This window comes from Dipodomys ordii, unplaced genomic scaffold, assembly GCF_000151885.1.
Source record: "Dipodomys ordii isolate 6190 unplaced genomic scaffold, Dord_2.0 Scaffold150, whole genome shotgun sequence".
In the NCBI taxonomy this organism is placed as follows: Eukaryota; Metazoa; Chordata; class Mammalia; order Rodentia; family Heteromyidae; genus Dipodomys; species Dipodomys ordii.
The window spans coordinates 5,140,710-5,155,713 of record NW_012267366.1 but is presented as its reverse complement, the minus strand read 5'-3'; the positions used below and the strand labels follow the sequence as shown (position 1 = coordinate 5,155,713).

Sequence of the window (15,004 nt, the reverse complement as noted above, 5' to 3'; positions counted from 1 at the left end):
AAATAAAAATAAATAAAAAAGGGAACAGTATTTTCCAAAACTTTTTTTTTTTTTGGGTCTGGTCGTGGGGCCTGAACTCTGGGCCTGGGCACTATCCCTCAGCTCTTCAGCTCAAGTCTAGCACTCTACCACTTGAGCCACAGCGCCACTTCCGGCTTTTTTCTTTTTTGCTTATGGGGTGCTGAGGAATTGAACCCAGGGCCTCATGCATGGAAAGCAGGCGCTCTACCACTGAGCCACCTTCCCAGCCCCTCTCCAAAACTTTTAATGTTATAAAAGACAAAGAAATGTTATTGGACAGTTAAGAGATTAAATGAGGGTAAGACATATGGAAAAGAGCTGAATTATCTTATCCTTAATTGAATTGTGGCAAGCAGGGACTAGAAATGTTATAAAGGACATTTGGGAGCCTCCACTACATAGTGAATTATCCTTAATTGGATTGTGGAAGACATTGTGTCATAAAGGACATTTGGTAGTCTTGACTACATAGTAAGACCTCCTCTTGAAAACAATAGCAATGCTGGGAATGTGGCTTAGTGGTAGAGTGCTTGCCTAGAATGCATGAAGCCCTGGGTTGGATTCTTCAGTGCCACATACACAGAAAAACCTGGAAGTGATGCTGTGGCTCAAGTGGCAAGTGCTAGCCTTGAGCTGAAGAGCTGAGGGACAGTGCCCAGGCCCAGAGTTCAGGCCCCATGACCGGACCCAAAAAATAAAATAAAAAATAAAAAAAAGGAAAGTATTCCATATACCATGATTGATTTTCTTTTTCACTCAAGGTCATGAAAAACTTTTTGGTTTCAATGTTTACATCAAATTAGCTGTACTTTACCATAACTTATTTAACTGGGCCCATTTTAATAGTCATTTAAATAGGTATCACAATGAAATTTCCTTTTATTTTTGTGCCGGTCCTGGGGCTTTAACTCAGGGCCTGAGCTCTTTTTGCTCAAGCCTAGTGCTTTACCACTTGAGCCTCAGCTCCACTCCCAGATATTCTGGTGCTTAATTGGTGGTAATTGTCTTGTAGACTTTCCTGCCTAGACTGGCTTTAAAGCTTGATCCTCACTCAGATCACAGCCTCCTGAGTATCTAGAATTATAGGCACGATCCATGAGCACCTGGCTTAAAATCTCCTCTTGTGTAGTTGCTAATGTATGTTAATAAAAGAAAAACAAAGAAAAAACAGTGGAGGCAGGGGTGGTGTGTGCCTTGCAATGAGCTAGCTGCTTAGGGTGAAAATATCAGCCTGGCCTTTACTCTCTGATCATTGCCAGCTAAGTAGAGAATACAGAGAGGAAATGAAGGTATCACCCGCATTTCTGTTCAATCTTCTCACTTGTCTCAGGGTGATAAAAGCCTGACTTATTATACAGAAGTGCTGTGAGGTTCAATAGAGTAGTGTGTGGGAAAGTGCTTTTGCAAACTGTCAGATACCAAACAATTGCTAGCTGGTCTGGCTGCATTTCCTCCAAAGTCTTCAGGTAAAGTTTTGCAGGCCAGCATGCAGAATATTGTCCTATCAATTTTCAACAAGTACATATAGGTAAAGAGAAAATAGAGAATACAATCATTTCCTTCACAGAAACTAGAATGCTGCCTAAAGAACTTCCTATGGTAATGTATCTCAAAACATTATTATCAGGCCAGAAGCCAGTGGCTCATGCCTATAATCCCAGCTACTCAGGAGGCTGAGATCTGAGGATTGCAGTTCAAAGCCAGCCTGAGCAGAAAAGTCGGTGAGACTTTCATCTCCAGTAAACCAGCAGAAAACCAGAAGTGGAGCTGTTGCTCAAGTGGTAGAGTGTTCGTTTTGAGCTGAAGAGCTGAGGGACAGCACCCAGGCCTGGCGTTCAAGCTCCATAACTAACACAAAACAAAACAAACAAACATTATTGCCAGGTGTGCTGGTGCACATCTGTAATCCTGGCACTCTGGAGATGGAGGTAGGAGGCTCTGTCTGTTTCAAGAAAATTAAAACTGGCTGGGTGCTAGTAGTTCATGTCTATAATCCTAGCTAGCTACTTAGGAGGCTGAGATCTGAGGATTGCAGTTCAAATCCAGGCCAGGCAGGAAAGTCTATGAGACATTCATCTCCAATTAACCACAAAAAAGCTGGAAGGAGAGTTATGGCTCAAGTGGTAGAACGCTAGCTTTGAGCAAAAAAGCTCAGGAACAGGGCTCAAGTCCTGAGTTCAAGCCTCAGAATTGGTATTGAAAATAAAAATTGGGCTGGGAAGGTGGCTCAGTGGCAGGGTGCTTACCTTGCATGCATGAGGCCCTGGGTTCGATTCCCCTGCACCACATAAGTAGAAAAAGCTAGAAGTGGCATTGTGGCTCAAGTGGTAGAGCACTAGCCTTGAGCTGAAGAGCTGAGGGACAGTGCCCAAGCCCAGAGTTCGAACCCCATGACTGACCCCCCCCCAAAAAAAAAGAAAATAAAAATTGTACTGAAGAAAAACAAAAGGACTGGGGACCTGGGAATGTGGCTTAGTGGTAGAGTGCTTGCCTAGCACGCATGAAGCCCTAGGTTTGATTCCTTAGTACTACATAAAGAGAAAAAAAGCCAGAAGTGGCACTGTGGCTCAAGTGGTAGAATGCTAGCTTTGAGCAAAAGCAGCTCAGGGACAGTACTTAGGCTCTGAGTTCAAGCCCCAGGACCAGCAAAAAACAAAACAAAACAAAACAAAAACCCAGGTGCCTGTGGTTCACACCTGTAATCCTAGCTACTCAGGAGGCTGAGATCTAAGGATTGTGGTTCAACAAACCACTCAGAAAATCTGAAGTGACACTGTGGCTCAAGTGATAGAGCGCTACCCTTGAGCTGAAGAGCTGAGGGACAGCGCCCAGGCCCAGAGTTCAAGCCCTATGACTGACAAAAATAAAGGGAGGGGGGCCTGGGAATGTGACTTAGTGGTGGAGTGCTTGCCTATCATGCATGAAGCCCTGGGTTCAATTCCTCAGTACCACATACACAGAAAGAGCCAGAAGTGGAACTGTGACTCAAGTGGTAGAGTGCTAGCCTTCAGTAAAAGTTCAGAAACAGTGCCCAGGCCCTCAGTTCAAGCCCCAGGACTCACAATTAAAAAAAAACTGCAGCCGGGCGCTGGTGGCTCACGCCTGTAATCCTAGCTACTCAGGAGGCTGAGATCTGAGGATTGTGGTTCAAAGCCAGCCAGGGCAGGAGAGACCGTGAGACTCCTATCTCCAATAAACCACCAGAAAACCGGAAGTGGCGCTGTAGCTCAAGTGGTAGAGCGCTCGCCTTAAGCTGAAGAGCTGAGGGACAGCGCCCAGGCCCAGAGTTCAAGACCCACGACCGACAAAAAAAAAAAAAAACTGCATGAGGCAGGTAATGCCTCATGTAAAAAAAAGGGCATCTTAGTGGTAGAGTGCTTGCCTAGCATGCACGAGCCCTGGGTTTGATTCCTCAGTACCATATAAACAGAAAAAACTGGAAGTGGCACTGTGGCTCAAGTGGTAGAGCTCTAGCCTTGAGCAAAAGAAGCTCAGAGACAGTGTCCAGGGCCTGAGTTCAAGCCCCAGGACTAGCAAAAAAAAAAAAAAAAGAAGAAGAAAAAAGAAAAAAAAATTCTGCTAAAGATAAAGTCATACTGACAGATGTATCATGACAGGAAGAAAGTCTGTTCTATATATATATATATTATATATATCATAAGATACTTACAGCAGATAATGCTAAGATTTGTTGTTGAATTGTTTCTTCATCATTAGTGTCAACCCATGGGGGCACAGCTGCTTCTGTACAGAAGGTGAAAAAAAATAGGTTACAATGGCTATATTATAATCTATGATTTTAAAGAATGAGAAAGTATCTATTTGACTATTTAAAACAGCCATTTACCAGTAAGGTTCAAATATTAAGTTATTGTAATATCTTTACTTAATTTATGAGTTTTATGTATGTTTGCATTTAGTCAAAATAATTTTACTTAAACTGAGCACTAGTTACTTACTCCTGTATTCCTAGCTGAGATTTGGAGGATCCAAGTTTGAAGTCAGCCTAGGTATATATATGTAGTGGTGTATATTTGTCATCCCAGCTATGATGGGAGGTCTAAAATAGGAGGATCATGGTCTAAGCATTTGTACAGACAGGAAGTGAGGCCCTATCTCAAAAACAACCAGTACAAAGAAGGGCTGGATGTATTGCTAAGTGGTAGAATCCCTACCAATTATGAGTCTGAGTTTAAACCCCTAAAACTGTGTCCTCCAAACAAATAAAAACAAACTCTATTTGAATGACACTATAAAGAAATCTGACAACACTGTAATCAGAGTATTAAAATAACCATCAGAGCTGGGTGCTGGTGGCTCACACCTCTAATCCTAGCTACAAAGGAAGCTGAGGTGTGAGGATAGTAGTTCAAAGCCAGCCCAGGTAGGAAAGTCTGTGAGACTCTTATCTCCAATTAACCACCAGAAAAAATCGGAAGTGGCACTGTAGCTCAAGTGGTAGAGCACCAGCCTTGAGCTGAAGAGCTAAGGGACAGTGCTCAGGCCCAGAGTTCAAGCCCCACGACCGACAAAAAATAAAAATAAATAAAAAAGGGAACAGTATTTTCCAAAACTTTTTTTTTTTTTGGGTCTGGTCGTGGGGCCTGAACTCTGGGCCTGGGCACTATCCCTCAGCTCTTCAGCTCAAGTCTAGCACTCTACCACTTGAGCCACAGCGCCACTTCCGGCTTTTTTCTTTTTTGCTTATGGGGTGCTGAGGAATTGAACCCAGGGCCTCATGCATGGAAAGCAGGCGCTCTACCACTGAGCCACCTTCCCAGCCCCTCTCCAAAACTTTTAATGTTATAAAAGACAAAGAAATGTTATTGGACAGTTAAGAGATTAAATGAGGGTAAGACATATGGAAAAGAGCTGAATTATCTTATCCTTAATTGAATTGTGGCAAGCAGGGACTAGAAATGTTATAAAGGACATTTGGGAGCCTCCACTACATAGTGAATTATCCTTAATTGGATTGTGGAAGACATTGTGTCATAAAGGACATTTGGTAGTCTTGACTACATAGTAAGACCTCCTCTTGAAAACAATAGCAATGCTGGGAATGTGGCTTAGTGGTAGAGTGCTTGCCTAGAATGCATGAAGCCCTGGGTTGGATTCTTCAGTGCCACATACACAGAAAAACCTGGAAGTGATGCTGTGGCTCAAGTGGCAAGTGCTAGCCTTGAGAGGACAGTGCCCAGGCCCTGAGTTCAAGCCCCAAGATTGCAAAAAAAAAAAAAACCAAACAAAAAAACCCAACAGTACAAGGTGAATGATTATGAGTGAGAAAAAGGCTTTCAGAAGTGAAATGGACCAGGTGTTAGTGGCTCATGCCTATAATCCTAGCTACCCAGGAGGCTGAGATCTAAGGATCAAGGTTGAAACTTAGCCCAGGCAGGAAAATCTGTGAGACTCTTATCTCCAATTAACTACCATAAAAGCCAGAAGTAGAGCTGTGGCTCAAGTGGCAGAGTGCCAGCCTTGAATACAAAAGCTCAGGGAGAGTGCCCCAACACTGGCACGCTCCCACGCACACGCGCGCGCGCACACACACACACTATTACGTGAATTCCAATTTTGAGATTGAGTTAAATAAGATTATTCAAATTAACTACAGCTCTTTCTATTTTTACTTCATTTGTGTGGCTACTAGAGTATTTTTTGGGGGGGGGTCTGGTCATGGGGCCTGAACTCTGGGCCTGGGCTCTGTCCCTCAGCTCTTCAGCTCAAGGCTAGAGCTCTACCACTTGAGCCACAGCGCCACTTCCGGCTTTTTTCTTTTTGCTTATGTAGTGCTGAGGAATCGAACCCAGGGCCTCAGGCATGCAAGGCAAGCGCTCTACCTCTGAGCCAACTTCCCAGCACTATTTTCTTATTTTTTAGTTGGTCGTGGGGCCTGAACTCTGGGCCTGGGCACTGTCCCTCAGCTCTTCAGATCAGGTTAGTGCTCTACCTCATGAGCCACAGCACAACTTCTGGCCTTTTCTGTTTATGTGGTGCTGAGGAATCGAACCCAGGGCCCCATGCATGCAAGGTAAGCACTCTACCACTGAGCCACCTTCCCAGCCCCACTACTGGAGTATTTAAAATGACTTACCTGGCTTGTGTAAGTTTTGTTTGTGTGTGAATATGTGGATGTGTCAAAATGTAATTAAAATGCTCTTCCTGAGAGCCAACTCCCTAGAGGGACTATTCTCACCCACTATCCCAGCCCTGGGAATAACTTAATCCCTTTCTTTAAACCTAAAGGTTTATGGGTGAGTCTTCTCATCACTAGTCCTTCTGCTGTCAGAAGGATGGCTGGTTAATGCACACTTTTTTTTGGTGTTGGGATCAAATCTAGGATCCTGTACAAGCTAAGCATAGGGTCTGTAACTCAGCCTTATACACATTTTTGTATTTTCAGAGCCTTAGTATGGTTCTAGCACATACTAGGTGCTTAATCAAATCTAGTGGCAGGTAGGTGGAAGAGCTGGGGTTGTAGGTCAGTAGTAATGTTTTCCTAGCATCAGCAAGACCTTTAGTTAAGTACTTAGCACAATAAAATACATATCCCCCTCACAGACATATATACATGCACACATGCACACACACACACACACACACACACACACACACACACACGAATGCACACACAGCAAGTTAAGTAAGGCAAATGTATACCATACCAGACTTCTTTGTATGTTGTTCCTCAACAAACTTTTTTTGTTCCTTCTGAAAATCTCCTATAATTGTCTGTTGAAAAAAGGGCAGAGTGGTTTTCATTCTAGTAAAGAGTACACATAGCAAAAATATCTAAATAACGATATCTAAGGCTTAACTGATGACCACTTTGAATTTGAACTTTACAACTTGAGAAGGGAGGGAGGAGTTGGGGAGGGAAGGATGGTAGGGGAAAAACAAAGGAGGGGGTAATAATGCTCGATAGGAAATGTACTCATTACCTTACTCATGTAACTGTAACCCCTGTACAGTATCTTTATAATAAAAAATATTTTTAAAAAAAGAATTACTAGGGCTGGGAAGGTGGCTCAGTGGTAGAGTGCTTGCCTTGCATGCATGAGGCCTTGGGTTCGATTCCTCAGCACCACATAAGCAAAAAGAAAAAAGCCGGAAGTGGCGCTGTGGCTCAAGTGGTAGAGCACTAGCCTTGAGCAGAAGAGCTGAGGGACAGCGCCCAGGCCCAGAATTCAGGCCCCATGATTGGACCCCCCCCAAAAAAAGAATTACTAATAGCCAGGGTAGCAGTGGCTCACGCCTGTAATCCTAGCTACTCAGGAGGCTGAGATCTGAGGATTGCGGTTCAAAGCCAGCCAGGGCAGGAAAGTCTGTGAGACTCATCTCCAATTAACCCCAGAAAACCGGAAGCGGCACTGTGGCTCAAGTGGTAGAGCGCTCACTTTGAGCTGAAGAGATCAGGGACAGCACCCAGTCCTGGAGTTCAAACCCCATGACTGACCAAAAAAAAAAGACTAACAATAAGTGAAATCCCCTAAGCCTGAAATTTTAGCACTAGGAAAAACAAAAAACAAAGTCACCCTTTGGAGTTTAACAGTTGATCCTGATGAGCAATTGTTTGTAAATCATACAAAGACCAGGTGCCAGTGGCTCATGCCTGTGATCCTAGCTACTCAGGAGGCTGAAGTCTGAGGATTGAGGTTCAAAGCCAATCAAAGCAGGGAAGTCCATGAGAATTTTGTCTCCAATTAACCACCAAAAATCTGGAAGTGGAGCTGTAGTTCAAGTGGTATAGTGCTAGCCTTGAGCAAATAAAAGCTCAGGGACAGTGCCTAGGCTCTGAGTTCAAGCTCTAGGACCACCCCCCCCGCCCCCAACACACATATACATACACACACACACACACAATCATACAAAGGCATACATATATATCTTGAAATAGTTAAATTTAAAATTAAACTTGGCCAGGTACTAGTGGCTGACGCCTGTAATCCTAGCTACTCAGAAGGCTGAGATCTGAGGATGGTGGGTCAAAGCCAGCCCGGGCAGCAAAGTCTGTGAGACTCTTATCACCAGTTAACCACAGAAAACCTGAAGTGGTGCTGTGGCCTGAAGTGGTAGAGCACTAGCTTTGAGTAAAAGAGCTCAGAGAGGGACAGTGCCCAGGCCCCGAGGTCAAGCCCCATGACTGACCAGAAAAAAAGAAATTTAAACTATATTAAAGTTTTGTTATAATCGAGCAGTAAACTATATTAAGGTATAAACAAAGTTTTTATTTTATTTTTTTGTTAGTACAGGGTTTTAAACTCCAGGTTTTGTCCTTGCTAGGCAGGCATTCTACCACTTGAGCCAGGTCCCTAGCTCCTCTTTTTTTTTTTTTTTTGGTCGGTTGTGGGGCTTGAACTCTGCGCTTGGGCACTATCCCTCAGCTCTTCAGCTCTAGGCGAGCATTCTACTGCTTGAGCCACAGCGCCATTTAAGGTTTTCTAGTGGTTTATTGGAGATAAGAGTCTCATGGACTTTCCTGCCCAGGCTGGCTTTGAACCGTGATCCTCAGATCTCAGCCTCCTGAGTAGCTAGGATTACAGGCCTGAGCCACCAGCGTCCGTCTTCCTCCCTTTTTTCAAGCAAGGTCTCCCCAAGTAGCTCAGGTTGGCCTCTAACTACTGATCTTCTTGACACAGCCTGCTGTGTTAAAATCAAAGTTATTTATACAAAAGTACTTTTATACAATGAGAAAGAAAAAGAATCTCAATAATTAAATATTATCACAATAACATGGTATCTTACTTGGATTAAAAAAAGTTCAGAAGGGATGAAATTAACTGCTAATAAATTTTATAAATTTCTACTTCCAAAAGATGTTTAAATGTACCTTATCAATGATGCCATCTATTTTTCCTTCTTCTACAGATTTCTTTATTGTCTGTGCTGTTTCAGCAACTGATTCAGTTATCTTCTTTGTAGCAGCACTTGCAAAGTTAAACAGATAATCTGCAGTGGATAAAAACAGTGGATGTTTCATTCAAGTACAATGTTTGTGAGAGTTTTCCATCAGCATCTGTGGGAAATCTATCTCAGAACATACTCAGATTCCAAAATCTGTGAACATTCAAGTCCTTTATATAAAACAACATAGTATTTGTGTAGAACTTACAACCTCCTATATTAAATATCTCCATCTATAATACTTAATAAGATGTAAATGCTACATAAACTGTAGTTATATTATTTAGGGATAAGGAAGAGGAAAAAAAGTCTGTACATATTCAGTACAGAGATAATTTATCCTTTTTTTTTTTTTTTGGTCAGTTGTATGGCTTGAAATCGGGGCCTTGGTGCTGACCCTGAGCTCTTTTGCTCAAGGCTAGCACTGTACCACTTTGAGCCACAGCACCATTTCTGGTTTTTTGGTGGTTAACTGGAAATAAAGAGTCTCATGGAGTTTCCTGCCTGGGTTGGCCTTGAACCACAAGCCTCAGATCTCAGGCTCCTGAGTAGCTAGGATTACAGGTGTGAGCCACTGGTGCCTGGCTAATTCTTTTCCAAATATATTGTCAGTCATGGGGCCTGAACTCTGGGCCTGGGTGCTGACCCACAGTGCTACTTCCAGTTTTTTCTGTTTATGAATTGAGGAATCAAACCCAGGGCTTCACATATGCTAGGCAAGCACTCTACCACTAAGCCACATTCCCAGTTACCAGGCACTAGTGACTCATGTCTGTAACTCTGGTTATTCCAGAGGCTGAGATCTGAGGATTGCGGTTTAAAGCCAGCCAGGGCAGGAAAGTGTCATACTCTTGCCTTTGATGGTTTAAAGCCAGCCAGGGCAGGAAAGTTTGTCATACTCTTGCCTTTGATAAACTAATCAGAAAAAGCCGAAAGCAGACATGTGGTTCAAGTGGTAGTGCGCTGGCCTTGAGCCTATGAATCTCTGTGACGGTGCCCAGGCCCCAGGACTGGTGAAGAATAAAATAAAAACTGCTATTTTATGAGAGAATGATGAAAAGAATGACATTGGACAAGATGCATTGTATTCATAAACTGCTTTGTTGAATGGCAATGCCTTTGAACAACTGTTTTAAAGATTATAAAAACTGGAATTTAGCATAATAATCTCTATTCTCAAATTTTAGTGACTGCCAAAATACAGTTTACTGAACTCACAGTTATCATCCTCAAGGCACAGTTATCATCCTCAAGGAGTGTCTATTTTTAAGCCTAAATAAGGAAATTAAAGAATCAAGACAACAAAAGAGCAATAAACCAAGGCAGCTATACTCAGAGCAGAACAAACTGTTTCTAGAGAGCTACTGATGGCCTACGAGTGAGCAGCAAGAGAGAATGACCAACATCAGCTGTGAGGGCTCCAAGGTAGTCCCTAGAAGTTCAACACAGCCTTGTGGACAGAAGTAGTTACAGGGACTGGAGCAGAAGCAACAGTCCCCGTTGTGCTAGGCCTTCAGGATAAGCAGACCAGCTGGTATCCTGGCCAAGGTGGTGCTGCCGTGTGTGCACGTGCGCGCTCATGCACATGTGCGAACATTGAAGGTGGTGAGTGCATTAAGTGGGAGCTCATGGAAGACTCACTGGGTATCACACCCAGGGCCTTGGGCATGTTAAGCAAGCACTCAATCACCGTTTCACCCCCTATTCACAAAAAACTTTGCTTTCATAGTTGGCTAAATGGCTGCTATCTTGGAACTTGAGTTCTTGGAGGGTTCCTACCATTCTGCAAACTAGTAAGAGTAGCTGTGTTTAAACTGTATGAACAATATGGTTTATGCTGAATACCTGCTTTCTTTCTTGCAGTCTAGATATTTGGCTCATGGCAGGCATAGAGTGCCTATATGACCAGAACTGAATAAAAACTCTGAATCTCTAGTTGTGTGCTGTTGACTCATGCCCATAATCCTAGCTACTCAGGAGGCTGATATCTGAGGATCATGGTTCAAAACCAGCTTAGGCAGGAAACTCCATGCAACTCTTCTCTCCAACTAACAACTAAAAAGCTGGAAGTAAAGCTGTGGTTCAAGTGGTAGAACCCTAACTTTGAGCAAAAGCAGCTTAGGGACAGAGCCTATGCTCTTGAGTTCAAGCCCCAGAACCCCTGTGTGCAGACACACACCCCCAAAACAAAAGTGGGGCTTCTTAAAGATTCTATCTATCTATCTAATGCCCTGGAAAGACTGTGGGCTCAGTTACTCCAAAGATAACATTTGTTTAAGATTAATATGTAGGGCTGGGAATATGGCTCAGTGGTAGATTGCTTGCCTTGCATGCCTGAGGCCCTGGGTTCGATTCCTCAGTACCACATAAGCAAAAAAGAAGAAAAAAAAAGATTAATATGTAGGGCTGGGAATGTGGCTTAGTGGTAGAGTGCTTGCCTAGCATGCATGAAGCCCTGGGTTCGATTCCTCAGTATTCCACATAAACAGAAAAAGCTGCAAGTAGCATTGTCACTCAAGTGGTAGAGTGCTAGCCTTGAGCAAAATATGCTCAGGGGCAGTGCCCTGAATTCAAGCCCCAGGACTGGCAAAAAAAGATTAATATGTAGAAATAAAAAAAAATCTGATAACTTCTCTTGCCTCTATCAAAGTTTGTGTATAAACTAGAACCTTTATGTCTTCCTAAGATCACATGAATTTCAGAAGCAAGGTCTTAGTTTTCTGAAATATGTGTGTGTGGTGTGTGGTGTGTGTATGTGTGTGTCTCACATCTACCTCAGCCTCCTAAAATAGAAAATCTAGTGAGGAAAGAAGAGGACAGCATTAGCTCCAAGTTAGGTATGTATATTAAAAACACATTGTTTAAGACCTTTCAGTGAGTTTCCTTACAATAAATGGATAGTGATGAGACAGAGAAACACAGAGCAATAGAGGGGTATCCGGATTATAATATATGCACAATGTGAAATACCCTGGGGAAACCCTTCGGTACAATTGATATACACTAAAACAGTGACAGGAGACAGGCGGGAGAGTAGAACAGGCTTTCTTGGACAGCAGGTTGGGAAGGATGAATAGGGTAAAAAAGACTGAATATGGTCAAGCACTTTAATACACATATATGAAAATAGAGGGCTGGGAAGGTACTCAGTGGTAGAGTCCTTGCCTTGCATGCATGAGGCCCTGAATTCGATTCCTCAGCACCACATAAGCAAAAACAAAAAAGCCGGAAGTGGCACTGTGGCTCAAGTGGTACACTGGCCTTGAGCTGAAGAGCTGAGGGACAGCGCTCAGGCCCAGAGTTCAGGCCCCACGACCGGACCAAAAAAAAAGAAAAAAGAAAATATAATAAGGAAACCTATTGAAATTGTTTGAAGAGGGGATGAGGTTGGTGAGATACACTGCACGTATATATGCAAATGTCACAATGAAACTTGCCTTGTACAATTAGCATATGCTAACAAAAAATCAGAAAAAAAACTCACAAAAATTTTTTTTTGTGGTACTGAGTATGGAACCCAGGACCTTGCACATATTAAGCAAGAACTTGCTACTGAGCAACATTCTCATTGGGGACCCTTCCCCCAAAACACTAAGCTGGTTGCCAATGGATCAAGCCTGTAATCCTAGCTAAGCAGGAGGCTGAGACTTGAGAATTGTGGTTCAAAGCCAGCCCCAGCAGGAAAGCACGTGAGGCTTCTATCTCTAATAACCCACCAAAAAACGGTTAAGTAGAGCTGTAGCTCAAGTGGAAGAGTGCTAGCTTTGTGTTCAAAAGCTCAAGGCAAGTGCCCAGGCCCTGAGTTCAAACTTGGCACAAAAGCAAATAACAAAAACACTTGTTAGAGGGGCTGGGAAGATGGCTCAGTGGTGCAGTGCTTGCCTTGCATGCCTCTGAGGCCCTGGGTTCGATTCCTCAGCATCACATAAGCAAAAAGAAAAAAGCTGGAAGTGGCGCTGTGGCTCATGTGGTAGAGCACTAGCCTTGAGCTAAAGAGCTGAGGGACAGCGCCCAGGCCCAGAGTTCAGGCCCCACGACCAGACTCAAAAAAAAACAAAAAACACTTGTTAGAAAATATTCAGAGAAAAAAAAGAAAATATTCAGAAGGTATTATTACTAAATATGAGGTTCCAGGTTTACAGTAAAGCCCTAAGTAAAAGAACTTAACTTTGACACTGCCCTCATGATACATGCAAATGGCTCTCTTATTTTTTATGGAATCCAGTAAACCTACACCCTATTTTTCCTAACTTCATCTCACATTTTTCTACCCTAACTACCTGTCTGTTCTAGTCAACCTATCTTCTCAAACCTTTGAAACATACATTCAGCTCGTCTCCCCCCCCCACCCCCATGCCAGTCATGGGACTTAAAAGTCAGGGACTGGGTGCTGTCCCCTGAGCTTTTGTGCTCAAGCCTACTTCTCTACCATAGTACCATTTCTGGCCTTTTGCTAGTTAATTGGAGATAAGAGACTCACAGACTTTCCTGCCCAGTCTGTCTTTGAACCATGATCCTTAGATCCCGGCCTCCTGAGTAGCTAGGATTACAGGCAAGACCTAGGCCCTATCCAATTTTATTTTTTAAACATTGGCAATAGTCATTTCCTTTTTTTTGGGGGGGGGGTCCAGTTGTGGGGCCTGAACTCTGGGCCTGGGTGCTGTCCCTCAGCTCTTCAGCTCAAGGCTAGCGCTCTACCACTTGAGCCACAGCGCCACTTCCGGTTTTTTCTGGTGGTTTATTGGAGATAGGAGTCTCACGGTCTCTCCTGCCTGGGCTGGCTTTGAACCGCAATCCTCAGATCTCAGCCTCCTGAGTAGCTAGGATTACAGGCGTGAGCCACCAGCGCCCGGCGGGGGAACTGATTTTAATCCTGATTTCCTGGGTGTCCAGTTTTTCAGAATGACATTATTTATTATTGGTGCTGGTCCTGGGCTTGAACACAGGGTCTGGGCACTGTCCCTGAGCTTTATTGCTCGAGAGTAGCTCTTTACTACTTGAGTCAGCTCCACTTATATAGCCTAATGGACTTTTCTGCTTGGGCTGGTTTTGAACTGTAATCTTCAGATCTCAATCTCCTGAGTAGCTAGGATCACAGTTGTGAGCCACTAGTGCCCAGCTACATTTTATTTTGTTTCAGGACTTTATAAGCCCAACTCAAGTTTTTGTTCCCCCTCCAAAATTTTATTTTATTAATTTTAATTTTATTGTCAAGGTGATGTACAGAGGAGTTACAGTTATATAAGTAAGGTAGTGAGTACATTTCTTGTCTAACTTGTTATCCCTTCCCTCATTTTTCTTCCTCTTTCCCTCCCCCCAAGCCCACTGCTATCAGCTTTATTTAATTTTGTTTCCAGTATTGGGGCTTGAACTCAGGGCCTTTGGTTGTCACTGGGCTTTCTTATTCATGGCTAGAGCTCTACTGTTTGAACCTGCCTCCAGTCCAGCATTTTGCTGGTTAATTGGAGATGGAGTCTCACAGACTTTTCTACTTGGGCTGACTTCAAACTGAGAGCTTCAGGTTTTCAGCCTATTTGGCTAGAATTACAGTTGTGAGCCATAATATCCTGGCTCCCAAACAGCTTTCATGAGATATAATTCACATAGTTTATAATTCATCTGTTTAAAGTGTATAATTCAGCGATATATATTTTTCATTCATTAGAGTATTAAAATTTAAAACTGTTGTAAATGTATGTAAAATAAAACATGCCGAATGTTGGTGGCTTACAACTGTAATACTAGCTACTCAGGAGGCTGAGATCTGAGAATTGAGGCTAGCCCAGGCAGGAAAGGCTGTGAGACCCTTTTCTCCAATTAACTACCAAAAAACCATGAGTGGTGCTGTGGCTCAAAGTGGTAGATCACTAGCCTTGAGCAAAAGAGATCAGGGATAGCGCCCAGGCACTGAGTTCAAGTCCCAGGACCCACAAAAACAAACAAAAAAATCTCGTGGGGCTGGGAAGGTGGCTCAGTGGTAGAGCACTTGCCTTGCATGCTCAAGGCCCTGGGTTCGATTCCTCAGCACCACATAAGAAAAAAAGCCGGAAGTGGCACTGTGGCTCAAGTGGTAGAG

The 15,004-nt window shown here is 43.3% G+C and overlaps 1 protein-coding gene across 1 annotated transcript in view; it reads right to left on the bottom strand.

The window, feature by feature from the left end:
* The window catches only part of Syap1 (synapse associated protein 1), a 33,897-nt gene that overhangs the window by 16,543 nt on the left and 2,350 nt on the right, over nt 1–15,004 (bottom strand). The window contains exons 2-4 of the mRNA XM_013032200.1: nt 8,855–8,973; nt 6,690–6,756; nt 3,692–3,765 (exon numbers count right to left, since the gene is read on the bottom strand). Of these exons, the coding sequence (XP_012887654.1) occupies nt 3,692–3,765; nt 6,690–6,756; nt 8,855–8,973 (260 nt within the window). The remainder of the gene's footprint in view (nt 1–3,691; nt 3,766–6,689; nt 6,757–8,854; nt 8,974–15,004) is intronic.